Source organism: Anas acuta, chromosome 16, assembly GCF_963932015.1.
Source record: "Anas acuta chromosome 16, bAnaAcu1.1, whole genome shotgun sequence".
In the NCBI taxonomy this organism is placed as follows: Eukaryota; Metazoa; Chordata; class Aves; order Anseriformes; family Anatidae; genus Anas; species Anas acuta.
Genome location: NC_088994.1, coordinates 8,866,713 through 8,894,588, shown reverse-complemented (window position 1 = coordinate 8,894,588; position 27,876 = coordinate 8,866,713). Strand labels below are relative to the sequence as shown.

At 44.0% G+C, this 27,876-nt stretch overlaps 1 protein-coding gene and 2 long non-coding RNA genes across 11 annotated transcripts in view; 1 reads left to right on the top strand and 2 right to left on the bottom strand.

The window, feature by feature from the left end:
• Nucleotides 1–14,320, top strand: part of NFATC2 (nuclear factor of activated T cells 2) — a 94,995-nt gene extending 80,675 nt beyond the window's left edge. For 8 of the 9 annotated variants that reach the window (XM_068700289.1, XM_068700286.1, XM_068700287.1 and 5 more), the window contains exon 10: nucleotides 11,859–14,320. In XM_068700289.1, coding sequence (XP_068556390.1) covers nucleotides 11,859–11,914 — 56 coding nt within the window. In that variant the 3' untranslated portion in view covers nucleotides 11,915–14,320. Of the gene's footprint in view, nucleotides 1–7,310; nucleotides 7,399–11,858 lie in introns of all 9 variants that reach the window. The other variant, XM_068700285.1, reaches the window with a different exon arrangement.
• Nucleotides 602–4,368, bottom strand: LOC137865312 (uncharacterized). The gene is made up of 2 exons (XR_011101859.1): nucleotides 4,179–4,368; nucleotides 602–2,057 (listed from the first exon to the last, which is right to left on the bottom strand). It is a non-coding gene; the product is annotated as an uncharacterized lncRNA (long non-coding RNA).
• Nucleotides 14,321–17,900: 3,580 nt separating the features above from the next.
• LOC137865313 (uncharacterized) overlaps nucleotides 17,901–27,876 on the bottom strand; it is a 108,540-nt gene continuing 98,564 nt past the window's right edge. The window contains exons 2-4 of the long non-coding RNA XR_011101860.1: nucleotides 26,432–26,829; nucleotides 25,447–25,587; nucleotides 17,901–23,160 (exon numbers count right to left, since the gene is read on the bottom strand). This is a non-coding gene — a long non-coding RNA (uncharacterized lncRNA). The remainder of the gene's footprint in view (nucleotides 23,161–25,446; nucleotides 25,588–26,431; nucleotides 26,830–27,876) is intronic.

The following is a 27,876-nucleotide window of genomic DNA, read 5'->3' as shown; positions in this document are numbered from 1 at the left end:
GGCTTCATATTATTCTGTTATGCTGTGTGCGTTAACCAGGGCATTTCATCCGTGTTGGCAGTTGCTCTCCTTCTGAGACCACTGAGAAGGAGTTATTGTGAGCTTGGCCTTCGAATTTGCTACTGCTGAGTCTTCCAGCTGTCTGGGGCTGGTTCCCCAACTGCAGGACAAGCAGTGTTCCCGTTCAGTCCACGTTCCTTGCTGAAGGAGCGGCCTGCCAATTGCTTTTGAAAGTGTTCTGTAGTCAGATGAGCTCATACCACACGTAAGAAAGTTTTATCTTTATTTTAGGCAAGAGGGTGTTTTATCACAATGCGCTTCCAAAGCCTTCGCCGTGTGGTTGGAATTCACCCAGGAAATGTAGCAGTGGATGGTTAAATGCAAACTAATGGGTTCAAGATGAGCTCCAGACGCGGGGCTCGTGAGCTGGCTGTGCGAAGGAGAACATTGTCATACAGCCCATGGGAACTTGGGAGGGATTAGGACGGTCTTGCTAGGTGCTTGCTGTGTGCCCCTGAGCTGCGGCGCTGGGCAGGGCGCCTCGCATCCTGCCTGGGTCGCACAGGGATGCAGGCAGCTCGGAGACCTCACAGCTGGAAAATTTGGGACGGCTCATTACGTCCGGGAAAGGATTCCCCGGGGCAGTCTCTTTGGGTGGTTGTTCCTATGGCTTGATCTAGACTTGGGATGGGAGGTCTGCAAATAATTGAGGGCTAATGTCTGAACAAATGTAGGTTATTGCTGTTGTGGTGAGGTTGGAAATTGCCCAGCCTCCATAGCTCTGGCTGCACTTCAGCTAAAGCCAGTCACCTCAGCAGCTATTGGGCATGGAGGAGCTCCGCTCTGTTTCTGGTAATTTATATCCCCCCTTCTCTTTTCTCTTCATATTGAGAACACAAGTTTTATTGTTCGTGTCCTTGACTCAAACTGAAAGTTTTAAATCCACAGATGATGCACATACATTTTTGTTATGTTGTCAGGCCATTTACTGTCAGAGCTTCCCTGTCAGAGATGCAAAGGCAGTTACACTGTCTGCTCCCCAGAAACTTTGCACTCCTTTTGTAGTTACAGGTATCTCTTACAATGAGCTCTCCCTCTCACCTCATCACAGCCTCTAATCTGTCCGTACGCCCCATAGGATTATTTTTATCATCATATTTTGGTACAGTAGAAAACCCCTCATGGCTGAGCTCTCATTGTGACAGATGCTGTATTGACTCCTAAGATAAAAAACCAACCCAACAACAAACAGTTGCTGCCTCAAAGGGCTTACAGTCAAAGAGCAAAATAAAAGCTAACAGATGGATGTGGGCCAACACGCAGCATCTTGTATGTGGCACCTCCTTGACATTGTTTTATGTGAATTGTAACACTCTGTCAATAACCACTTAAATACTTAATGGTCTGGCTTCTTTCCAGTGAACTTGGGGCATGTAACGGGAGCCCCAAAGTTACTTGCCCTGTTGTCACGGGCTCCTATTACCAAGACCTGCAGACCTCCCTACCCTCTCCCTTTCCATCACCTGCAGAGGCAGTTCCTGAGAACAGTGCTCTGAAAACAGCGCTCAGCACTCAGTGCCTAATGCAGAGGGGAAGAACCTGCTCCCAAGCATGCATTTGCTGAAGGACGTGGAATTGTGATAGAAAAATAATCTGTATGCAAAAGTGATTTCATATGTTCCCATGCTCGGGGTTTTGCACTAGGAACACTATGCCTACTGCCCCAAATCCTCTTTAAAATAAGGCACATAAGAAACATATGCCTTCTTCGTGCTCGCTGTTCCGAAGTTGTTTGTGAAAGCAGAGTAATTGCAAGCAGAAGGTCATTTGCATGCCTGTTGCATAGGAAGGCTTGGTCTATCTCGCAGTTGTTCATAGGCCATTTGCGCATCTCTCCTGTTCCCTTGGACAGTGGTTTTCTGCTGGCTGTTTTCTCCTGAGAACCAGCTTCAAAACTCAGTTCAGACACGTTTGAAGGAAACCTGGTTTGCTGGGGAGGACCAGATCCTGCAAGAATCCACAAGCCCTTTGGCAGGGACGCTTGCAAAGTTAAGACGCTGCAGAAGATAAGATGCCAGAGAATTAGAGCCAGTAAATAGTTGTCTGGATTAATAGACATAAGCACAAGTGCTCAAGGGAGGAAAATAGATTACATTATTGACTGTTCATCCCCTGCAAAACTGCCTTAAGGGAAGGGTAATATGGTTTGCTTCCCCTCAATTAAATATTTGTTAAATGGTTTGTTTCCCCTCAATTAAATATTTGTTCTGGTAGTTCCTTTGTGACAGAAACACAAAAAGCAGCAGCATTGCCTATTCTCGTTACTTTCAGCTAATCCTGAACATGCTGTAACTATTCGTCGGTTCCTACCCCCCAATTATTTCCTGTAAAACACAGCTTTCTCCCATCCATTCTTTTTTCTCTCTCTGTTTTTCAAACACTTCGCTGAATGACTCATATCACCTCTCAGTAAATAGGTTAAGTCTAGGAGAATGATGAAACTGCAAAGTGCCATGTGAATAAACAGTGCTGTCACTTGGGTGCTTTTCCTGCCGGCAGGTACTATTTTAGAGGCACTGCGGTATCTGCGACAAATTGCATTAGTGCTCAGACCGCGAGGTGCAAGCTACTGTAGGAAAAAATCATCAGCAAACACCTTTGGTTTTGCTGTTTTTAATCTAAAAGAAATAGATGTTAATACCAAATGGTGCTGCTTATCTCAGCAGTTTTGTAGCAAATTCACAAGGTCCATACGCCGCTCACAGAAATAGATGCGAGCACAGTTCACCCCCGTGCTCTGCAGCAGCAGCCACAGAGTTAGATCAAGAGTTAGGAGTGAGAAAGTGGAGCCTCCTGCCTCGTATTTTTCAAGCTTCAGTCCATCAGTGTAGAATTTCTGTATTTGTTTAGCCAACTAATGTGGTTTAAGAAAATGAACTCCATCCTGTTCTGGTATAAGTTTTTGTATATGTATTTATGATGTGCATCTTCTGCTTGGAATAGTTCACTTGGTCTCATTGCATGTTAACTAAAACTAAATACAAACTTCATTTTTTCTCAGTAACTTACTAACTATCAACTAGAGAGAGCCAACTGCATGACTCAAACATGTGTCCACCCCTTACAATTTCAGCCAAAACTATCTGGCACCAGAGGACTGCAGAATGAAAGTCATATCTAAATATATGTGAGCAGAAAGAAAGTCAGTTAAAAAAAGACTTTGTTATGGAAAGCTACTACAAACCAAATCCACGGTGGCCTGGAGTTCCTCCTCACACCCAGGCTGATCTAGTTTTCCACTTTCAAGGTATGCTTCCCAAAGTGGCTACTTAGACTCCTAGAAGAACTTCACCAAGCTGTCAGACACTATGTAATGCCTTACACAGAGTGACCGAGCAGACTTAAAGGGTTTATCTGGTAAACAAACAGACTATTTATCGTCCTCTCAGCAAATTTAATAATACAAGAGTTTTTGCTTTTTATTCATATGGTTCCTGGCAGCGTCACCATTAACATTCAGAGACAGTCCCGTGCCAGGTAACCCAGGCCTGGAGCTGGGACCACCCCCGTTGCCATCACTTGGATTTGGTTTCAGTGCTGAGGAGCAGGCAGAAAAAGGGTGCTGAGACTGGCACTTACAGAAACACCCCAGTTCGATGAGGCGCCTCTCCTCATTGTAGCCATGCAGTGACCAAGATGGGGTGCTCTACATTACGGGTTTTTACACCAGTGTGAAAACTGACCCTCCAGATGAGCTCCAAAGGCTTCCTGCCGTGGCAGGAGGGAAAGTGCACTACGTTTTGCCCGAAGGTGCACTTCTCTCATTGCCAGCTGGCACGGATTCTTCCTCCAGTCAATGTGTAAACAGAGTTTGCACCTATCTTAGAATCACCAGATTAAAAAATTATGATTAAATAGTGAAATTCATCAAGCTAACAGGAAATCAAACTCAGGAGCAGAATTTGCTCTTTCTCTTGCCATTCCAGGCAACAACCCAGGATGAGAAAGCTAGTGCGGGTGTATCCTGCAGATACCACGTAACCCCTGGTTCATGGAGAAAGTGCGTAGAAAACTCAACTCATCAATTTATAATAGAATGAAATATTCAGCTGGGTTCAATAGGAGAAACCACCATAGGTGGCACCCGCTCAGTCCTAGAATTCCTTCCTTCAGCTCACCTTAGTGCACCAGTTGGTGCCTGTTTCTCCGGGCCAGAACGCCATTTGTAGGCAAGATAATTCTCCCATACATTGTTTGCACTTCTGATTTCAGTCCTCTTGTTACGGGGGTCTCAATAAACTGGTCTACCAGGGAATTAAACAACCCGTTAACACCCAGTTCTCTTCTTAACTGATTAACTGTGTGAAAGTCCTCTGGCCATGGAAGCGTAATGATTTTTTACTAATCACTTACAGGTTCAGGTGCAACTTATTACTGATTTACAAGATTGTAACCGTTTGTGTAACGGGCTGAAGTGAAGCATGGCAAACCGGGACAGACCCCATGGTGTGTAGTACGGGGAAAGCAGTGCGGGGTCTGCATTATCTCTACCCGTGCAAAGTGCTCTGCCTTCCTTCCCCTGGAGCTGCTCACTGCTTTGTATCACTGGGAAGAAAGGGCCTGGAGGGCACAGTTGGCAGAGTAACAACTTCTGCCTGAGGATTGTGCATGGATAATGTGGAGAGAGCAGCCAGCTTCGTGCAGTGGTACCCAGGGGCTCCCAGGACACGGCATCCCCAGGGTGGGGGATGCTCCGTAGTCTCCTGGCTTTGGATGCCATAAAACAAAGACAGAATACTGTTTTCAGAGTGCTTGTTAACCTGTGTTGGCTCAATGTTGATCATCTTAATAGAAATACTTAGGACCTAATTTTTAGAGATATTGAGTGCTCCAACCCTGACTGAAGGTTATGGGTTTATAGGTGTTATCTTGCTATCTTACCTTGGTGGCTACAAGGATGCTTACAGTGCCTGAGCTCAGCACCTCATGCCTTTGGTAGTTTGGGATTCAAGCTACCTAAGGACTTTATAACATCCCTGTGGGAGTATTTTGAAAATGAAGTGCTCTCCGCTATCTCCACATGCTCTATACAGGCTCATTCTGTGTCATCATCACACGGGCTCCTTTCCTTCCAAGTCATCATCATCTCAGGCTCTTTTTTTTCTGTTAAATTTCCTTTAAATACTTCTGTGAAGTATTTAAGTTCCCTGAGTGTGACCTCCACAGTCTGCATTTTTCAGACTCAAGCAAACCTTTGATAGAGCTGGTCCTTTGGGAACACTTTGGACTTGGCCAGGGCGACATGGCAAGATGACGGCATAGCAGAGCTCCAGGCTGCGAGCCCCACTGTCCAGTTGTGCCTTAACCACTAGGTCACGCTTTTTCCTCACAGTTTTAACACAGATGTTTCATAGCAATAGGCTTTTGGTCTTTTCTGGAAGCAGGCTGACAATAGTGGAAGTGCTTAGGAAGTCCTTAAAAGTTCTGGGGTGTCGTTATGGACAGATTTGTGCTTTGAGTATTTCCTTCTTGATACTTTTGATGTACAGTGAATTTAGGACACTTTTTTTTTTTTTAACAGCAATGCTATCTTTATTTTCTGCTCTTTTGCTGCAGAACCACGCAGCTTCCTGTTAAAGATTTTGGGTAGGATGGTACCACAGATAGACATCTTTTTTTTTTTTTTTTGCACCTCACTCTGGAAGCTTACTGACATAGAAGGGGAGCTGAGTTAAATGGCGTGAGCGAAATAGAGATCCCGCAAATCGCAAGGAGTTTAGCTATTGATTTGAGTTGGGACAGGCTTTAGCCAAAAATATGTGTTTTATTTAGATTCTGTTTTCCATCAGATATCTATATTATGATGTTAAATTCATGGAAAGATGCCGATGGGTTTTGAGTCTATTGAAACTATTGTAGCAAAAATGCATCACGGGACTTGACTGAGTTTGGGGCTCTTGTAGTTTGAGATCAGTAACTTCTTCCAAGAGTTTGCATGAGTAACAGAGATGACACGATTGCTGTCGAGCTGGATGGCATTAAAGAGGCTTATAGTTCACACAGATAAATTACAATACAAAAAAAGTTCAAGGGTGCCTCTCCTGGCATTACTTCAATAAGGAGAAAAACCCTTTGGAGAGGTGGAGATGCAATTAAAGCAGAGCTTTACAGCTGAGCACTTCTTGGCAGTTATCTGCCCCAATTTTCCAGAAAAAGCCTTTCATTGCTGTTGATTTATAAAAACATCCCACCCTCCCCCCGGTATTTTTCCCCAAGACAGTTTGTTGGATTTGGGCTCCTTGTGCCTGATACACCTAAGTTTGTATTTACCAGTCAATTAGTTGCTCTGCTTGCATGTGCAGAGGCTGATTTTCCAGGATGCAGAATATAAAATAGGCTGTGTACTGAGTGGTAGGTTCCAGCGTATGATACGTGGCTGCACGATCTGAGGGAGCCAACGAAAATATTTCTCTTCTATATATAGTCACCTGAAATCCAGCAGCAAAGGCACTTCTGAATCCTGTACTCAAAACTAGCTTAGTTTTTAAGAAGCGCTTTTTCCTCCTTAATATTGGAATAATTTTTTAATTTCCACATGGTTTTGTGGGAAGTGCCAACTGCTTTCATGATGTATTCAAAAGAAATCTAAAAAGATTAGATAGGAAAAAAAAAAGAAAAGGAAAAAAAAAAAAAGAATCAGAATCTTAAACATTGCCATTTTATGAGAAAAAAAACTTCATTTGTATTTGAAGGAAAGACTGTAACTTGCATAACTTCTTTGCACATATCTTTCCTCTTCCTTACAACTCAAGCAGAGTGTAATTTACACAGCCACCGTGCTTAGATCTCTGATTTGAAAGAAGGGACTGACTTTTGATCTGGCATAAATGTGTCATGCTTTATTTGGGCCACGAAGATGATAATACACCTGAGTTTTGCAAAAGGCAGTGACTAGTCTTTGACCTGACTCACAGACACATGGACCTCCTGTGCCTCCGAAGTCTCAGATCAAATTACCAGCATTTCTCGTCTGTTTTGTGATCAATTTAGGAGTGTAATTTTTTGCGTACTTATTTTTAGATAATATCAGTTGAGAAAAGAGGGGGAAAAAGTAAAATCTAGTGCTGGATCTGAGCAAACAGAAAGGTCAGCGGTTACGTTCTGCCTTATGTATTGTATATGCTGAAATGTCCTTTTAATAAATTAAAGCACAAAATGAAAGAGTAGCTGAAAACTGTAACATTTGGCCTTGCAACATAGGCCAAAGGTTACTTTTTTTTCTCAAAAATGGTTTTGCAAATCTTTTTCAGAGCTGATAGATACACACCTTAGCTGGATACAAAACATTATATGAAAAAGAATGACTGTGATCTTTGATCCAAGCAATCAAAAAGAAAGGTAATTGGTATTTTTCTGCCTTTTCTCCAGCTGTGTGTTTCTCTTAACCTTTATTTATTTATTTTTTTCAATGAAAAAGTCATGCCCCTTTTTATTTGGCTTAGAGGGTTTAAACTCTTATTTAATTTACTTTAATTTTTTTCATCCTTTTTCTTCCCTACGTGTGTACCACGGAGCTGTCCTGCATTAGCCGGGGCTTGGTGGGCAGGAAAGGAGAGACGGGGCTGTGCATGCTGGGCCGAAGCATCCTGCTGGCAGCAGCCAGGACCACGCTAGGACCACGGTTTGCCTGGTCACGTCTTCGTGGCACGCTGAAAGCTCAGGGTTCAACTTCCCTCCCTGGTCCCTGAAATGCCATCAGTCCCTCCCTGTGAGCCTTGTGTTGGCTGCACACGTAAGATGCCTCTCGGCCACGCTGGCAGAGCAAAGGGAACATGTGGGATCCATGCCCAGCAGCGTGGTGCAGGGAGCGACCCGTGGGAGGTTGGCTTTGCCTCCTGCGATGGGACCTTCGCTCTAAGAGGATCCCAAAAGCCCAGCCACTGCAGCGGATACAGTGCTGTGACAGCATTGACTCCGTTGGTGTTATTCCAGACACATAGACGGAATAACGCTAGGAGAGCTGTTACAGTGCGTGTGTGGATGTGTGTGCGCGCACGCATGCATACGAGTGTGTGCATGTATGTAATCAATTCCAAGGAGCCTGACTCTTTGCCAGCTAAAACTGGAGACTGTTTTCTGTCTCTGGACTACTAGTCGAAGCTCGGTATTTAATACAACCCACTATCATCCCACAAGCGAATATACTCCAGATTTCTATCTGAAAGGATGCGAATTAGAGTCTTAAACGTCTTTGAGAAGTGGAGCCTGAGAGCCTGACTGTAACCCATCAAAGCTGGGTGATTAGCACAACGCAGCCAGCCCCCTGTGATTTTAGCCAGTCTCCAAGCTAGCGTGGGGATCTCCAAGCACCAGAGCTGTGGCAATACCCATCCAGCAGCAGTATCTAACAGGATATGCTGAAGAGATTCAGGCCTCCCTAGGCATTTCCTTGGTCTGGATGGCTGACGTCAGCTCTCATTTCAATACATTTTTTTATGATTTCATCTTTCATAATCTTTGCATATGTCCTCATGTCCCCATTTAATTGCTCATTAAATGGATCAACAGCAGTGTGCTCCAGAGCTGCCACATGCCAGGCACCTTAAATAACATTTTATTTATTAATCATGTTATCTCTATTTCCTCACAGCTAGAAATGAGCAGATAATGAGAACCGATACTTGAGAGGCATTTTAACCATGTTACCAAAAAAAGATAGGTGGGACTTCAGAATAGCAAGTTCCGTGCATGAGCTCAGCTTCCTCTGAAGTTTAGATATGTCTCAGTTTGCCGGTTTTGTTCACCCTGCTATTGAAACCCAAGCCGCTGAGATTACACCTCAGGCTGCATCCAAGTGCTCCCCAGATCTCTGGAGCAGATGCGCTGGAGGTGGGCAATGTCACCAGGCTGTGTGGAAGTGACTCCAAGCCAGGAGAGCCATACCTGCCTTGGGATCCACTCCATGTCTGTTAGTTTAGGGGCTCTGGGTGTAGATTTTGGCTTTTTGTGCTTGGGCAGTTGTTGACTGGCACATCCTTCCCTTGGAGCTCCAGTGTAGCTGAGCTTAAATTGCCCCTCACTGCCCTCCACATGGATTTAGCTGGAATTCAGGGTGAGTACAGGACATTCAGGCCACCCAATGATAGGGAGCAACCTTGTCATTCGGATACAACAAAACCCCAATTTGCAGCCTGGGAGAGCTCACACGGAGGGAGCCCGGCTGTGCCCTCCAGCGTGGTCCTGCAGCCCCTCCACAGGGCTGCTGTTCCACGTCCCCCTGCAACTGTAGCTCGTTCAGATTGCTGTCCGTCTGTAACCTCAGCCCACAAAACCCACCGCTGACCTCCAAGGCAGCATGCAGGAGGGAAAGTGAAGGCTGCAGGCTGAGTAAGCCGTCACCGCATCGTCCCACCTGCCTGGAGCCGCGAGCGGGACCGCGCTGGCTGGGCTCGGGGCTCGCGGTTTGCTATTGCTGCTCGATAGCTTTCGCTTCGCCTGAAACTCAGCCTGAGAAACAGCACCAAAAAGGGACCCCTCCGAAGGCTAAGGGTTAGCAAACACCATTAATTACCTGCTCGTTCACCTAATATTTAACCCCTCTTAGACCAAGATGACTTGGCTCGATGTTTCCATGAGCAGTGGCTGCATCGTATGAAAGGAAACTCGTACACAGCATTTTTGGTGTGCTGGCAGCTCAAACAAACCTGTCAATAAATAAATCGGCCTGCAGCCTCAGCCCACTTGTTGTTAGAAAGGAAATGACCCTGTGAGAGTGGGTGCCCACTTCTTTTACCTCACTGCTATTTTTAGCTGAGACTGTGAAAAATTTCCATTGAAGACCTGCTCCTCTCATTTCCTGGGTAGAGCAAACAGGAAGCCCTTCTGACTGAGCCGCAGGAGGGCTTTGCCTGAAAGTAGACCAACCTCACCTCCCTCTGGTTGCTTGCTTGCACTGCAGAGCAGCTATAACCAAATCCCCCCCCTGTGAAGTGCTTCACAGGCATGGATTCACCCAAAAGGCTGAGGACAGAGGCCACCAGGTGACAGTGGCTGCAGAAGGCTGGGCAGCAGGAGAGGCCAGGCTGTCAGACACCTATTTTTGGCCCATGTGCTCCTCAGCAGGCACCAATCTGATTGAAACCAGGCGTTTCCTGGCTGGAATGAGAAAGAAGAGCTGAAACCCAGGCTGCTCACGGGGGATGTCTGAGCACGGAGGGATGGGACGTGCCTCGTGTCAGAGCCCACGGCAGAGACCAGGGCGGCTCGCTGCACTGCTGGGCTCCCCAGCCCACAGGTGGGCTTCTCCAGTGAGACCCTGCAGAGCCTTCAGCCCCCTCCTCATCCTCCATCAGCACAGGCCATGGGGCACATGGAAACTCAGAGGACTGCTGCCCTGCACCTCCCACCCTGCACCTACACTGCTCTGTGCAGACGTTTGGTCCTTGAGAAGTGCCCAGCCACACCAGACAGCTGTATAGCAACAGCTCTGAGCTTCACATAAACCATAGATTTTTTTTTTCTGAGATAAATTCCATTGTTGTTAGAAAGGAAATGACCCCGTGAGAGTGGGTGCCCGCTTCTTTTATCTCGCTGCTAGTCCCAGTATTAGTCATACTATTATAAATTAATGCGTGTGATCTCCCAGAGATGATACGAGATTGGGCACCGCATTTTACTTGTTGGTGAAATACTATGTTCATTGCTATTTTTCATGATCATTTGTTAGAAACAGGCTTAAGTGTTGTGGAGTCTTACAGCTTTATCCCTGACAATTAATCAGGCTTGGGTGAGGATCTGCTCAGCTTTGACTTGGTCCTTGTCTTAGCCCTGAAGTACCAATGGGGTGAAATCATTCAGATTTGGGGTCTGAAACCTTAGAAAATTTGGTCTTTGTTTTTAAGGCAAATTTCTTAGAGTAAATAAGCAGTTTCCAAAGTTGGCAATCCCCCCTACCCCTGTGCATACAGTGCCAAGGAACTGCACGGAAATGGAGTCCCCAGACAGGCAGTTCTGGAGTTCTGCACCAACACACTCGTGTGTTTGGGCTCTCTCTTAACAAAATCGCTGCCTGGAAAGAAAAGTTGTGCCAGGAGGTACCAAGGGGTGCTTTAGGCAAGCATGTGAAAGGTGTACAGGAGAGGACGGCTGTTGTGTACAAAATGTAATACTGTTCAGTTCTTTTTAAACAGAGAATGAAGTGATTCGGTGTCTTCTCTTGAGCTTTATTTCCAAGCCTGTCCCCAGAGTCTTACAGCATTGTATGGAAGTTTGCTTATGCTACAATCTACAAACAAACCAGAATGAGAACATAACTCAAACAGTGAGATTTTTGAAAAGAAAATGAACACAATAAAGCCAATGCTTTTGCACCTCAGTTGCAGTCTCGGTGTTTTCAGCACTATCCACTATATTTCGTCCAAATCTGGCCCTTCTCTTTTCAGAATACTCTCATTTTATCCTAGTGAAAAATGTTAAAATGCTCAGACACTTAGAGATTTTTTATTTTTATTTTTTATTTTTTAAAATGTGGGTAAAGGAAAAGTCTGTGAAGGAGTTGTGTTACATAGGGGACGTAGCATGTACTGGACACATGGTGCAAGTTGTCAGTTGTGTTTTCATGGTACTTGAAGCATGCCAAACACTGTGTAAACCCTCTCTCTCCTCTCCTTCCCTCTTGCTTACCAAAAATATGTAGCCTGCATTATTAGGCTAAAATGTTAATATTTAAATCAAAATAATTATATTATCAACAGAGAGGGGATGTTTTCAGCTTAACAGCAAAGTGCCCAAGGATTGCTTTTACTTCTCATGACTTTGAAAGTGCTCTGACATTTCTTCCTCTTTCTTTTATTTCACAGTTAATGAAATTATCAGGAAGGAATTTTCTGGACTCCCTGCCAGAAATCAGACATAGAAGAAGAGATTTGTGAGACAACTTCTAGCGAATCCTTCCATAACTGACCTCTTAGATCCTTCCAGTGCCCCTGCAACCTCCTGCTTCCTTAACTGTTCATCTCAAGGCACCAATTCAATGCAAGGAACAATGTATTGGCATCAAGCTGACAGCCTTGACTAAGCAACTCGCCACCTCTCTCTGTAAACACCGAAAAGGACACCCTTCCTTTCGTCCAAAGATCGTATTGTTCTCATGTAACGGAGCATCTGTCTGAGGAAACTCTTCAAGCCTGCTGCAAAATACCTAGCTGTGTATCGATCAATCTATCTGAGTAATAAGGGAGAAGTAAGATGTCACTCCTGAACACCACACAAAGCAAGGGAGATTATATATTAGTGCTTATTTGGGTGGGGTGGGAAATGAGGGAAGAAAGAGTAACATATTCCATAACAGAACAGCAACATTTTGCAGTTCACTAACAATGATTTGCCCTCCAGGTCACAAAGCCCTTCTGATTTTTTTTTTTTGTTGTAGGAAACTGAGGCAGCCCAAGCTTACTCAGCCTTTATCCAACCTGGGAGCAAAAGCTGTGTTTTCTGACTCTGAGCACTGTGATCGGTATTTCAAAGAGTAGATAGCAGCTGAATCCAGGAGTCTTCTCCATTTTTTTCTTGTCTGACTGGATAGGAATTTGACGGAGAAGGATGCTTGCAGAGAACCAGTGAAAAGAGCAATTCAGCAGTTGTAACACCTGTCCCAAGGTAACATAAACTCACATAAAACAGAAATTGATATATAGGAGTTACAGTAAACCCAAAGATTTTTATGATTTACTCTCATTAATATTTAGGCTGTGTATCAACACATCTTAGGTATTTTCTCCCTAATAAATTGTTGCTGTTTCTTTTCACACAGAACTGCTGTTGGCTGGTGCCTTGTCTCAGCAGCTGTGTTTAACCATTCAAAGCTGCGAAAATATTTGCATTTTACAGAAGCCATATGTTCCAGAAAAAGCATACACTTCCTTATATACACCTTGTTTCTTTAGCTTTGCAAAGCTACCAGCAACTTCTGGAAAGGTTGAATTTCCACACAAGTTAGTATGTTTGTTGTGTTTTGCTTCATGTGTCTGAATATAATGTACTGACACATGCTTATCACAGTAAGAGAGACCTTCTGCCACCTGCAGTTGTACAGCTAGCAAGTTTATAACATTTTGGTGTGTCTTTGGTACCCCACTGTGATAAAAAGGCATCCAGAGTCAATAAAAAACATGCAGTAAAAAGTCACCATAATATTGTAGGCAATACCTAGTAATCCTTAGGGGTTTTGTAAAAGAGGAAAGCTGGCATTTGTTATGAGTGCAGAGCCTGAGCTCTGTTCTAGAAAACACAGTGAAACTACCCTGCTCTCAGTTGTTTCACAGCAAACTTTTCTGATTACCATTGTGCCCACATGCTCACAGTAGGAATTAGGTTATATGAGTACCAGCAGAGCAGCTGCCTACTCGCACAAACCCTACAGACTCAGTTCAACAGAAATCTTTTCAGGAGTATTGAGAAAAAAAAAAAATCTGCCACTTAAAGGTGACACTCAAACTCTGCAAGGAGAGAGATGGAAGTGAGGGATAGAAGCATGAGATTTTCCAGAACATCCAACCCTAGACCCAGCTACAATCTTAAACTGAAAGCTGAATTCCACAAGAGCAGCTCTAACCTCTGGCTTCAACCAAGTCTAGATCCATAACCAGAGCAGAGCCATTCTTCATTGCAAGTCCCAAACTCACATTAGTAACACGGCTTGGGAAGTTTGCTTCTTTTCCCCGTTGAAGCAGGCGTTACCTGCTTGGTGAGACTGAAATCTTTTGTCACAGAACGAGTCCCCTGGCTCCCATTTCAGCGACACCAAAGAGAGGTCCCTGAAGGTCTCTGGCTGAGGATGCCGTGTGCTGGTGCTCACGTGAGCACCGTGTGCTGCAGCGGGAAGCGCAGCTGCCAGCGTAGCTGAGCCTCAGCCTGTCACTGCAGAAGTCAATGGCCTTTTTTCTACTGACTTTTGCAGGAACAAAACTGAGGCTTGGACTAGCTGAAATGGCCTCTGTATGGGGGAGTTGGTGATTGTTAAACAGCACTTACACTGTATAGCATTTCAGCTGGCTCACATGCCTCAAATAAGCTATTTTGAATTGTTTTTAAACTGCCATATTGCCAGAATCTGCCATCTATTATGGATTTTTAATGCAGTTTGACATTTTGGACAATTTTGAAAAATTCCTAAGGACAAAAGTTGCCTGTCAGAAATTCTTTACTGCGGCTGAGCAAAAGAACAGCTTCACAGGGTTCACACTGCCAACAACGACCATCTAGTTTTCCCCAATCCAACCTGCAAAATTAAGGTATAGGAGAAATTTAAAAACAAAACAAACCCGTTCACAAAATAAAAATAAAACTCCCCAAATAACTGACAGAAACATTTCTCTTGCTGGATTTCAAATACAATATTAAAGAACGTGAACTTCTTTGCAAATCTCTAGACACATAGATGTGGTCTGAACATATTGCTGCTTATCTGGTGATTGCCAGTAGTAACTGACTGTCAATAATCCTCTTTATACAAATGAACATCCAATCTTTAAGTCAGATAGTGGCACACCAAATCCACTAGCAACTTTTCTCCCGCAACATGCAATTGCATTATGTGTGTTCAGGACCTGACTGACTTTAAATTTTTGCCTCTGTCTCCTAGTGATCATTTAAGCATCCTTCTCCCCTTTTTTCTATAAAAGATAAATGTATAAAGCAGACAAGAAAAGTCTGGACCCATAGTAAGAGCTTTTAAGCTTTAAAAGGGACTTCTGCAGGACTCCTCAGATGCCCTGAGCCCCTGCATTGCTCCACTGAAGCTACTGCGCAGGATGCACCACTAAACATGAGATCTACACCGGAATGATAAGATATACACTGCTCTTGTGTGTTCTTTCAGGCAGTTTGCTGCAGAGAGAGGGAGAGGAATTTTTTTTTTTTTAAATATATATGCTACAAGTGCTTTACTCGTGCTTGCACTAGCAGTATTTCTTCCTCATTTTTAAGGCATGGATACTAATCTGGATGTGTGTTTGTGTAGGTGCATATACATGCATAATTATATAATATAACCATGTAAGTATATATGGTTATAATATATATATGCACACATATATGCTTCTGCATGAACACACACAGCATTACGAACTTGGATCACAATCCTATAATTGGCTCCAGTCAGGCAGACCTCTGCAGGCACATGGAGCCAGCTAGTGGATCGAGTGTTCATAAGATGTATATAATATAGACTACATTTTAGTGGTTTTATTTACAGCTACATGAGGTCAGGCTGTGCTACTCTATCTGTTCTTACGTGCCACCATTAGTTAAATAATACAGCTTTAACCAGCTTTATATTTATTTCTGGAGAAAAGGAGTATCCTCAGACATAGTGTTATGCATTGTTGTCTCTTTTTTTTAAAAAGAAAACTGCTATGTTAAAATTATATAGCTAGGCTGAAGAACTTCAAAATATACAGTACTAAATTATTTCCTGTTCTTGCTGAGCAGTGTTTTCCAGTATTAATATTTTGTCGCATAATACACCTTGCTCTCTTTCTGTAGAAGCATTAGCTTAACCTTGGAAGAGTTAATACCATTTTATGAGTAATTTGTTCTCACTTTATCTGGAAGATAGCCATATTTGCACATGAGGAAACCCTGTCTTTCCTCAGTTATCTGAATGTTTCACCACAGTGCCTTCCTGCCATTGTACCAAAGGCCTCCAAATATATTGTCTACAGGGTGAACAACTCTAATGCATTTTCCATCAAAGTTATACCATGTGAAGTACATGGGGCTCATTGGAACTCAAAGTTCATCTCTTTTTTTTTTTTTTGTGCGTGTGTGTGCATTTTTTTTACTTCCATTTTTCCATCAAAGCTTTGGCTGCAAATACAGGATGAGCTTCTATAAACGTCTGCATCAAATATATGAATACATAGAATAAAATCATCATTCATGATATGTAAACAGTCTAAGAGTGGAATGGGAGTGGACAGATATCAGGAAGATATTTTTTTTGTCAGTTATGGGTGTTGGAAGTACGGTTTTCCAGAAGAGTAATTGCTTGTGAAGATACTTGCAATGAAATATGAAGTCCTGTTTTTGTTTTTCTCCATGAGAATGAGCAAAATGTAAGATCTGAACAGCAATGGAATGAAAGCGTCTAATGTATGTGTTTTTATTGGTAGAAAGAATGTAGAAGAGCCATGGTTTTTGCACTTGCTTTATTTGTATCCATGTAAATATGTATCACTCCATTCTTCTGGTAGGAATACAGCATTTTCTGAATGTAGAATATTTCCAAAACCAGCACTATGTTATTCTCTATTGTATAAAATGCTGCTGCTTGATAACATATCTAAAACAGTTCTCAAATTAGCTAGCATGTTTTTTAAAGTGTATTTTGTAATCCATATCTTTACAAAAAATTTCTATGCTTTTTGTCTGACCAAATATGCAACATCTTTTGGATTAAGGATAGTATTTATAAAGGATCAATTTTCATTTTTCTGAGTGTATTAATTTTCTATGCAATTGTCATTGAATTGTTATTGTCCTCAAAAAATTATATTTGATACATTTTCCAAAGACTTCAAAGACAGCTTTAAACACTTCAGATGTCTCTAAATATTTCAATCTGACATTTTTTCCCTGTGTTTCTTTCCAAATTGCTTCTTAATAGAGAACAATTATCTGCCATCTGGGATTCAAGAAAATGAGTATCTTAATTTCAAATCTTACGTCGATTTACATCTTCATAAATCTTGCACCACATAAAATCACCTGAAGTTCCAGTTTACCTGCAATGCCGAGTGTTTGTTATTTATATTATGTATTCCTATGCAATAGGAAGAGGTGCCTATGTCAGGTGTAGAACGGGTGAACCAAATTCTCTGGAAATCAACTGTTTGTTTTCCTCATCGTTTACATTGCAGTGATTTCGTACATATAAATGTAAGGCAGCTATCTGCCACCAAACATGGAAAATTATAGTTCTTTATTCATCTCAGTTCCCACATTTTGAATGTTGGCATCGGTCTTTAGTGTCTGCTACTTTATAACTGCAGCAGGTGATAGCCAGTAGTAATTTCTTTATCGATCATTGTCTAATCCATTATGGTCTGTTTAAGATTTGTTTAGCCATTTTCATTGTTCCTCGTGTAGATAAAAAAAATAATGAAATAATTTTAAAAATGGGACCTGACCCATGCTACAATAAAAATTTGAAATGAAGATGCTGGTACATCATATAGTCTAATACTTCATATAGGCTGTGAGTGAGTGGTTATCTGGGGAGAAGATAATATTTTAAGTTTCTTTTCAATAACTCTCTTAAGATAGCTAAATTGGATAGAAAGTTCTGGAATGACTGAGTCATAAAAATGGATAATGATCCATGTGTTTGTAGTATGTCAGACATACCCAGATACGTGCTGGCAGAATAACCCGTTATTCTTGCAGAGCTCTAAGGATTAAAAACTGCCATCATTTTACCGCTGCTGGTTCAGTGCCTTACTACAGGCGTGCGGTGAGACCTGGGAATATAGTCAAGGTACTGCAGAGGCTTAATAGTGGTGGCCTAATGGGACCCGTGTTTGTGTGTGTGTGTGTAATTATGAATTGTTCCCCTCACCTCAAGAAGTCCAAGTGTCCTTGTTGAAGCCTTGCTCATATGTCAAGGGAAAAAAAAACTATGTTAACAGATACGCATCTCTCAAATCATTCTAACAGATGTCTTTTTAATTAAACTGTTTGTTCAAAAGACTAATTTTAAGAACTGAAAAAGGGTTTATGTAATTCACATTCCTACGACAACATTGTTAACCTCCAATGTAATAATTTTTTTGCTATCATCTGTAAAATATTTTTTATATATTGCCTGTACTATGGTAGTTTAGCAATAAATGAGAGGATATCATCTGCTGCATGATTGTTTGGTTTATTCTTAAAAACCTTTATCTTCCTGTATAAACTAATGCCAAGTCACCCAGTCGTCTTGTCTTCACCACCCTCCTAAACACAATGGTGTGCCTGAAGATTTCAGAGTATGGAGGGCTTCTTTGTAAACGTGATGCCCAGTGTCCCTATGAATTAAGATCCCATTCAGGTTCTGTAGATGAGACTGATTCACACAGCATTAACTTAATGAACTTTAATCCACATTAGCAGGTACTCCACAGGGGTTTTGCCCTGCTATAGCATTAATTTGTCTGAGTAAATGTCCTTCCATGCTCCGAGTGTTTTAGAGACTGGGGATGTGCTCCGTTAAATTTTTGTTCAACTAAATCTTAATTCTGCAGTTCTGTATTGCAGACACCAAAAGACACGTTTTCATACTGCTGTGCTGGAAGGATGCCCAGAGCCCATTATGTCTCAGTAAGAGTCAAGTTTATATAGCATACAATTAAAGACATTTACCTTAACAGAATCAATATTATCCTTTGCATTTAAAAACAGAGAATTCAAACCATATTCGATGCATTTGTTGGACATAGAGCAAGCGCTTTGCTTTGCTTATTCACAAAAGCCTCAGAGCAAGAGCCATGTGGAAGTTCTTAACTCCCAGTACGTTGTACAAAGGCTGGGAAGCTCATAAACCAGACAGGCTTCGCCAACAAAGAAGCTGTTACTGGCTAGGAGAGAACATTTTATGATGAGCAAATATATGGCACACAGGATTTTAGCTTTATTCAGCAACAGGAAAATTTAAGTAACTTAACCTGGAAATTCCACAGCTAAGGGCTGAGAACTTGAGCACCTGACCTGATACTCTGGCTTTAATTTATATCTTGGGTCCAAATTACAAAACTACCATAGTACCCCAGATTTTTAGTCTTAACGGGAAATTTCCTGGATTTTGTAGACTTAACTCACTCCTTTATACCCCTTCGACACAGCTGACTTTTTTCCCAGTTTACTTTTCATGGTAGCAGCAAGGAAGAACAATTCATGTTCCTAATGAACATCTGGGTTTCGTATGAGACCTTGCTTGCTCGCGTGCGCAATTGTGTAAATACGTGATTTACAAGTTCTTTTTTTTTGGTTGTTTTTAATACAAATGTAATTTACTCGATTTAAGAAGCTGCCTTTCAGCTTAATACCAGATTCTTTTCTAAATACATCATCACTGGCTTGGCCAGGTGGCCACACTCAACCGCTGCTAACAGTGTGTGGCTCAGAAAAGATGAGCTCCCCATGAACCTGTCCTTGTCATCTCTGTCCCTGCTGACCCCCTTCTTGCCTGGACCCTGTCTGCAGGCAGCTGTCATCTCCGTGAAGTCGTGTTGGACAGAGGCTGGAATTATTTTTATTGACACAGAGACTTAGGGCAGCGGAGCCCATGCAGAGGATTTGAGCTCCTGCAAAACCAAAGGGCAAGACTGCTGACACAGTGAAATTGCTGAGGCTGTGAGGAACCACTTAACCTAAAGGCCTGGGGGAAGGGGCAGGCAGGAGAGGCTGGCAGGAGCAGCGCTGCATACAAATTGGCCAAATATATCCACTGGAGGTGACTGCAGTACAAAGGCACCTCTTTATTCACCTGTGGGTAGGACTGAAATTGCAGCCGAAATCAAGTGGGAGAGTACGGAGCCAGAGCACATCAAGAAAGGCAGGCAAATGAAACAGAAACAACATCTGCCACAGGCATATAAATAGTAAAAGGATGGATTTATTTGTGCTAACTAGTTCTGAGAGCTCACCTTTGCTTAGGGATTTTGGATGAAATGGACTTTCAGGCCCAAACCTACAGGCCACAGCTAGGGCATGGGGCACAAGCAGACTTGTGCCAAATGAAAAGTGCAACAAAACTTCCTCCCCCAGCTGCGGCATTTATGCCCTGTGATGGGAGGACCCTCCTGGCAGCGGACCAGGACACGCGGTGCAGAGCCCTCCCTGTCCCTGTTGGGGGAAATCCGCCAGTGCTGAGCTGTGCCGCGGGAGCTGTGAGCTTGTGGCAGTGCTGTAATGACAGCCTGGGGTAACTGCAGGGGGAGGCGGGTTTGATCCGCATTAGTCCTGACAGGTGATATCAGTGACTTTTTTGTCAGCTACATTATTTTTTTTTTTGACTTTGCATTTTTGTAATGGCAGAAGTTGTCACACATCCATGTGACAACTTTTCACATCAAGTGAACATGAGGCATTCATGCCCATCAAAAAAATCAGAAGCTTGTAGCCCTTCCCAGCTGCCACCAGGCATCCTCACATCTCGTTGCCTGTGCAGGAAGGCCAAACGGGCTTGGCAGGCTTGCTGCAACTACCATCCGACTTTGCCTATCCCAAACTAAAATTAAAGGGTTTCCAGCATATGAAGAACACCCATGGGAAATGGGGCTTCATTCCTGTCATTTCTGTGCAGTGGGAGCCCTGGGCTACTCCTGCTCATTCACAAAGCTTCCCAGGCTAATTTATAAAGTGGATTCCTCCCGGCCTACAGCGCAGGCGCTGCGGGTGCCGACAGCCAGCAGCACAGGAGCCTGCTCGGGTGTTGTATGGGGACATGGCCATGGCGAATGGGCCGTGCCAGCCCAGCGCAGTGCTGGGTACGAGTACAGGACTCTGACAGCGAGGAGAATTTATTCAATTCCTATGCCACCAGCTACAGCCCAGTAGACGTGAGGCTGCGCTGACTGCCAGGATCCTGCCTCTGAGTGATACGAAGGGCTCCAGTGTGACCTGCTCCCTGCAGACACTCGTCATTTAGCAAATACTGGGTGGAGCCTTACGGCTGGTGGAACAGCTCACAAGGTTAATGTCGGCCTAAGTAAATTTTTCATGGACACTTTATATAACCTTATTGAAAGTAGGGTATTGTCAGGAAAACCTTCTCAGATGGCTGATTATATCAGCACGGGCAAGCCACTGAAACCTGAGCCTAACAGATGTTTAATTTCTTAGCTTTTTCATGTCAGGCTTCAGAGAAGCAGAGACCTTTCCTGAGTTGAAATCTCCACCCAACAGCATAATCTACCATTGGCACTGAAGTGCCCTTCTTTCCCTATTTTTTTTCTCTTTCCCTACTCTAAACTCAAGTAGTTCCATAAATCCGGATCCTTGCTGGCTATGTATGCAGGGTTTTTGCAAGAAATCGTTCTGGCTCCAGTTACTTTTCAAAAGGCCACATAATACAAGAAATAAGTGGAAGGAAGAACTGTAATTGAACCATGCCCACATACCTTACATTTCCTAGGCTTTCATACGGGACTGGGATATGTAATCCCGTGCCATACAACAGCACTGCTCCCCTGGGCTGAGGCTGGGGCCAAAGCAAAGGCTGTATAAAATTTGCTCTTTAGGCTCTCTTTTTTTTTTTTGCCCCCAAGGAAAAACTCCGAGGCAGCGTTCCGGCGGCCGGCCGCAGCACAGCAGAGCACTGCCACCTGCAGGAGGCTCACGGCTGCCGCACGGCCCCGCGGCAACCGGGTGTGCGGGGACAGGAGGGGACACGGGGCCTGCTGGCAGCACGCCGGGTGCACCCTGCGTGGTGCACGGAGCGCCTCTGCAGGCGGGCGTGCAGCACCCTCGCATGCAGCACCCTCACACATCTCACCCTCAGCCCGTGCCCCAGCTGCGTTTGCTGGCGAAGGAGTTTTCTTCCTCCCCAGCAAAAGGCAGCAAGCAGCACTGCCAGGCAAAGGAAGCTCAGGGCTTGCTCCCCCAGCAGACACCCAGACACCCACTTTTCCAGGCACAGGGCATGCACACACACCATTTCCAACGCCGAGATGCAAGCAAGCAGACAAGCCCCCCACCCACCCCTGCAGGGCTTCTCAGCCATCCTTCCCCAGCTCTCGCTAGGCCATGCCAAGCCCAGTAAGTGTTTCATGATTGTGAAAACTATTTTGTCTGGAAAACCTTGTTTTTCCAGCCCTCCATGCAGCCTGATCTGCCTCGTGCCGCTCAGTTCCCTCGTAAGAAAGCGGCGTGTTTCAGCGGGCTGAGCTCTGCCACCGCGCCTCATGCAGCGGGCAGCGGGCGATGAGAGTGGGTGCTGCCTTTCCTATGAATCGCAGCAGCCCTTTATTAAACCGCTGTTTACACAGCTGCTGCACTGCCTGTGTGACTTCCTGGCCTTTTTCTCCTCTCCTTTCCCCCGTACCGCACACTCAGGCAGCCGCCAGGAGCCAGTAGCCCCATTTCACAGACGGGAAGGCCGCAGGAATGGCAGGCTGTGAATTCGGCCCCCACCATTTCTCTGGGTCACAAAACACGGAGCAGGCTTGGCAGCAATTAACCTTTTCTTTAATTATCCCTCCCTTCTTTAGAAACAGGTTAAATGAAACGTGTTTTTTATAACTAAAGAGCTACATCTAAACAAGATCTATTTTGTATTCATTATGGTCCAGGACAAATCTGCTTTCCTAAAGCTGCATCAGATAAAGCCAGATCTTGCTGGCCAGCCTCAGGCCCTCCGAAATACGTCTAATGAGGAAGGCTTAGCTGCTTTGTTTTTCTTACCCAGGGACATGGCAAGAGCTCCATCAGGAGAATTTAGGAAATAAAAGGGATTTGCTGAACGAGAAGAAAATCTGAGGACAAGGGTTCTTTTTTTTTTTTTTTTTGAGACAATACCTGCTGTGTGTCCTCTTGATTTTTATTCCCAGTTGAGAAAAAAATAATTCAGCATGGGAAATAACCAGGAATCTTCTCCCTCCTCCAAACATGAGTGACAAACTTTGTTTCAAATATGTGACAGCAGGTTGGAGTGTGAACTTTCCCTGGCTGGCACTCCAGGGCACCACGTTCAACCCTGCTGGCTGAAACCTCGGGACCTGCCCCTGACAGAGAAGCAGCCCTGTCAGGGGACTAGGAGCCCATCATGTGCCTGATGAGATCTCCTCTGCATTGTGTTTCTTTAGTTTCGGAAATAAGCAGGTTTGAAGCAGGACAGGCTGATTCAGAAAAGGTGTCAATGTCCTTCGGGAGCCACTCACCTGTTTGCAGCTGGTGGTGGCTCTCGCCTCGTGTCCCCCAGGTGCTGGTACGGCTCCAGGCATGGAACCGACTGCAGGTGAGGATGGGTCACTTCTGAGCGAGGGTCAGCTGGCAGATGGTTCATAAGCAACTGCAGTCAGGGGCTGACCTGGTGGCAGCCGAAAATTAACCTGGCCACCACTTTACCCAGCACAGTTTTCAGTGATGGAAGAATCCAAGCGAAACAGCAACAGAAGAGACCTAAATGCAGTTTGGAGACACAACAATTTAAGAATGGCTGCAGGATAAAATGGCTTCCTTAGAGAATTATGCACATTCACATGCTTGTAAGTATTTAGTAGGACATTCCATCTGGTTATGCTTTTGGAGACAAGATGCTCTTCTAGCCAATAAACTCCTGTATGAATCAATATACCCGATTTTCCACATGGGAACCTAAGCCAGAAGACTCCCTGCATTAGCTGTCAATCACAGAGAAATGAAAACATTGTAAAATTTTAAAATTACAAAATTCCTTGGTTCTATCCAGTGCTCTTCATCCACACAGTATAAATTTCTCAAGGAAATGTTATAACCTTGGTTGCACAGATGGCAAACCTGAGGCATGGGGAAAGGACTCACCAAAGTGCCAGCTCCAGCAACTGGAATAACCAGGGACAAACCCCAGTTGACCATAGTCTGAGCCCAGATCAAGAGCCATGCTCCTTCTGCCCCCGATTTATGAAGTAAGAGAAGGCTGCAAGCATCTCGTACTGAGGAATGGCCCGAAAAAGACATGGGGCTGGCAAGCACGGGCTGGCGCTCAGCGCTGAAAGGTAAGCAAGCGCCACACCAGAGTCCCATATAATAGTCTGGCACGGAAACCACAGTTCATAGTGACATTGTTGCTGTTGGCACCAGGTACCTGGTACAGGAGAAGGAGAAACACCACCCTGTTATTCTGCTGGCCTTTGTTTCTGATTTATGGCTCCCTCTAAAGTACAAGTGAAAGGTATTCACTTTACTTATGGCATGTGGTAGAAAGTGGGATTGCGAGAATGGCCAAAATACCTCCTACATTTGCTGCAAAGACAGCAAATTCCAAGTTTATTTCCTCTTCAATGGGTACAAAATTTGCATGCTAATAAAGAAGGCACTGGGGAGTTGTTATGAGTAGAAATTCAAGATATATCTTCCACCCTGTAATAATGTGGTTTTGTTAATCAGCGTTCAGTCCCAGATCTTGCTTTCAGATGCTGGGATTACGCTCCATGTATATTGACATTATACCTGCCTGACTGTGCTGCTTCCCTTGCCGCAGCTCACCACTGGTTTGGGGATTATTTTTTTCTTCTCTCCTGTGGGATTAAAGCAATCTGAATGGAATCATGAGCTCAGGACAGGAGATGCTTTGCAAGTCTCTGATTTGGGTTCACAAACCAAATTTCCAAGGGAGAAGGGGGTACCCCATCACAGCAGGACACTGGAAAATATGGTAACAGGCAACATACGTTAGGGAGTAAATCTGCATTAGGCTGAAATGAACAAGGCATGTCCCTGTACGGAATTGCTCATTCTGATCCAGTTCATTTTCTTGAGCTTGCATTAGAATTTATACGTGTTAATAATGCTTAATAAAAAGGCATTTTTCCCTCTGCAGTGCTACAGCCAACCAAGATGCAGAATCTGTTGGTCTGGAAGCTTGAGTTAAAACTTGCACAAATTACAGAGGCTAATTTATTACTTTAATTGGATTCTGACTTCTCACATGCCTCATACCATCTCTTGGTTCCTACTTTCCTTTACGCTTATTCTATATGAGAGCACAGGGATTGTTTTAGTCCCAACAGTTTATCTGTCTTATTACATGAAATCTCTCATACACTTTCCATGTGATTAATTTTTATTTCATATTAATTAATTCCAATTACTAAATAATTTATATATGTTCAATTATTAAATAATATGTGAAAATAATTAATTTCATATTAATTTAATTTCATTTAATTTATTTCATTGAAGACTTTTCTTTCAAATCATATTTGGGACATTAGTCCAGTCTTTAATGAGGAAAACATTGATGTCACCAGTGAATCAGTAATCACAGGTGGCAGCAAGTGTAGGAGCCTCAGCAGCGAGGAGTGAGAGCCATGAAGTGGGGAGTCTTGGCCCTACGTACTTCTCACCTTGCTGTAAACCCAGCCCAGGACTTACCAACACTGGAGGCAAACTGCATTTTGTCAAACTTAGCATACAGGGCTAGGTCCAGCTGCATTCCCACTGTGGGAAGGAGAGAAGGCTGGAGGCGGTATGGGCACAGCAGGGAGAACAGCAGTAGGATCAGTCCTACCCCAAACCATCCATAAGAGAGAGCCACCGGCACAGAGGCTTTTGGAGGGCTGGCACCATGTGCCAGACAAGCTTCTCTCCCTGACTGGCAAGACGGGACCCCTCATCTGCGCTGTGCTTATAGAGCAATGCTTAAAGCCTATTTCATTAACCTGTCACATTTTTTTATTGTTCATCGTTGTGTAATTTTAAGTATACCTCTCTAGAGCAGCGACTCTCTGAGATGTACTGCAGCTGAATTGTCGGCACCGTCTCTTCAGTCATCGTGTTGCACATCAGCATGCACAGAATCAGCCCACTGATAGCATCGGGCTAGTGTCCCAAATCTATTTTTGTTTGCTGTAAAAAGAGAAAAGAGGGGAAGGAGAATTTCATCCCATGAAACATTTTTCGTGGTTGCTGAGAGACATCTAACTTTAAATCTCCCTAACGAATAAACACAGTGCACTTAATTTTGTTTATGAAAACAGATTTATTGTGATGGCAAAAAGCATGAGTCAGTGCCCTGACTGAAGGGGTGTGCTGCAGCTGGAGACACTCACTGAAAAGCAATGCCTCGGAAAACAGAAGAACTCTCTTCTCGACCAGTGCCAAGAGATGCAATTTCTCCTTTAACAAAAACCATGAGGATCCAGGGACAGGAATCAGGCTTCCTCATGGCCTGGCAGTGGGTTGTTGAGCAAGCATTGCCATTGCTATGAAAAAGCTGAGAATTTGTGAATGAGCAGCATGTGCTAGCTGACAGTGAGTGCCATGCGCCCAGCCCAGCGGCATCCTAAGGATGCTCCTCATGAAGTCGGCCTGAGCCTGACTTGCAGGTATGGGCAAGAGCTGCTGCTGGTCCCTCCATAACACACAGCAGAGAGACAGAAGAAAAGGCGTCTCTCTCTCTCTCTCTCTCTCTCTATATATATATATATATATATGAGCCCCCAAATGGGGCGAATTGCTGACTCCAACAAGCATTTTTCTATTCTTCACTTCCTCTCAGACATTTGCAAGGACATTTATTTTACTTGGACAAAACGAACATTGCTACAGTGAGATCAAAAGCAGGTGAAGAAACATGGGAATTTGGAACAATCACTGGGGCTCCCTGGCCTCGTTAAGGTCTTGAGGTTTCAAACAAGCAAGTGCAACAGCAACACTATTTCCTTTAACTCATTTTATTGTCTGTACTCACCATTAGACTTACTTCCCATACACGTGCCCCATGTTTTGAAGTGGAGTGTCTATTGTGGAAAATGCCTTTAAGGAGCCCCGAGTTGCTGAGTATGTTGTCCTTGTTGTAGCCACCAGCTCTGTGTCACTCTGCCACCAGCACCCTTGCAGGGCGAGCCAAGAGGCCAGGCTGATCAGATCTTCATCTCACCCTCAGCACATTACTGGCGCTTCATAAATAATGACAGCCCTTCCTTCAGATCATGGGCCTTTTGTTTTTATTCCTCAGTTTCACTGATGTAAATCTGCCATGTATGCATGAGGCCGTGCCATGGTGATGAATGATCCTGAATAAGGACCCACTTAGCCAATTCACTGTACAGAGTTTCATTGTGCGGAGGAGGGTTAACACACAGGGCTCTGTTCAAACAAAATGAGGTAAACAGAAGTTCAGTGCTTTTCCTTCCTTCCTTCCAGAAAAAAAAAAAACAACAAAAAAAAAACAACATTTTCCGAAGGCCAAGCATGGAGGAAGGAAAGAAATTTCAATTCAAAAACTAAAATTGCTCATCCTACATTGGTGTCTAGGTCAGACAGGCAAATATACTGGACATAAGCATGAACAGCATCAGGAGAAAGGTTTTTAGACACCACAGTGAAGGCAGGAACAGATGCCACTACATCTACCCAGAAGGCATATCAAGCTACCCAAGCTCTCTAAAAATGTCCCCAAAGGACTAACCAGGCAGAGATTTAAAACTCTGTGGGTTCCACTTTCCGTGTAGGGTGGACAAGAGCCCATCACTCCGTAGGGGGTGGCAGCCCCAAGCCCACACAGCAGCTGGTGCTGGCATTACCACTGGTGCTTCGGTCCCGTCAGCTGCTCAGTGCCCTGTACGAACACAGCTGGCGGCTTTCAGCGGGGCTGAACACAAAAATACCGCAGCTGCAGCCTCCAACTATTACATGCTTTTAAACATCCAGTCCGTTAGGACTGGGACTCTAAAAATTGAAGATAGTTAATAAATTAGTAGAGTTTCCATACAGAAACTGTAGTTAATATTGTTGCTGTTCAAACAACTAACCAAAAAAGAGTGATAAGATTTTAGCTATTAATAGCTATTAACTATTGAGGTCTGTGCTTTGCCCTACAACCACACAGTCATTTAATATTTTCAACTATTAAAACACGCTCTCTAACAAGCTGCAGCAAGTACGCCACACGTGCTCACAGAGGAAGGCAGGGCCGAAATGGGACTGGTGGAATTACATCACTAGAGCCTAATCTCCTGGATGAAAACCACCAGTTGTAGAAAATCTGCACAAACCAATGCCCTACAGGGAAAAGGAGAAGAATTTGGGCAAGCTGAAAGGTCAGCGTCCTGCCACAGGCAAGGCACCGTGAGAGGGAACAAGGCACAGGGATGCCACTGTGGGGGGGCTAGGTGGCAAGATGGCCGCTGGGGG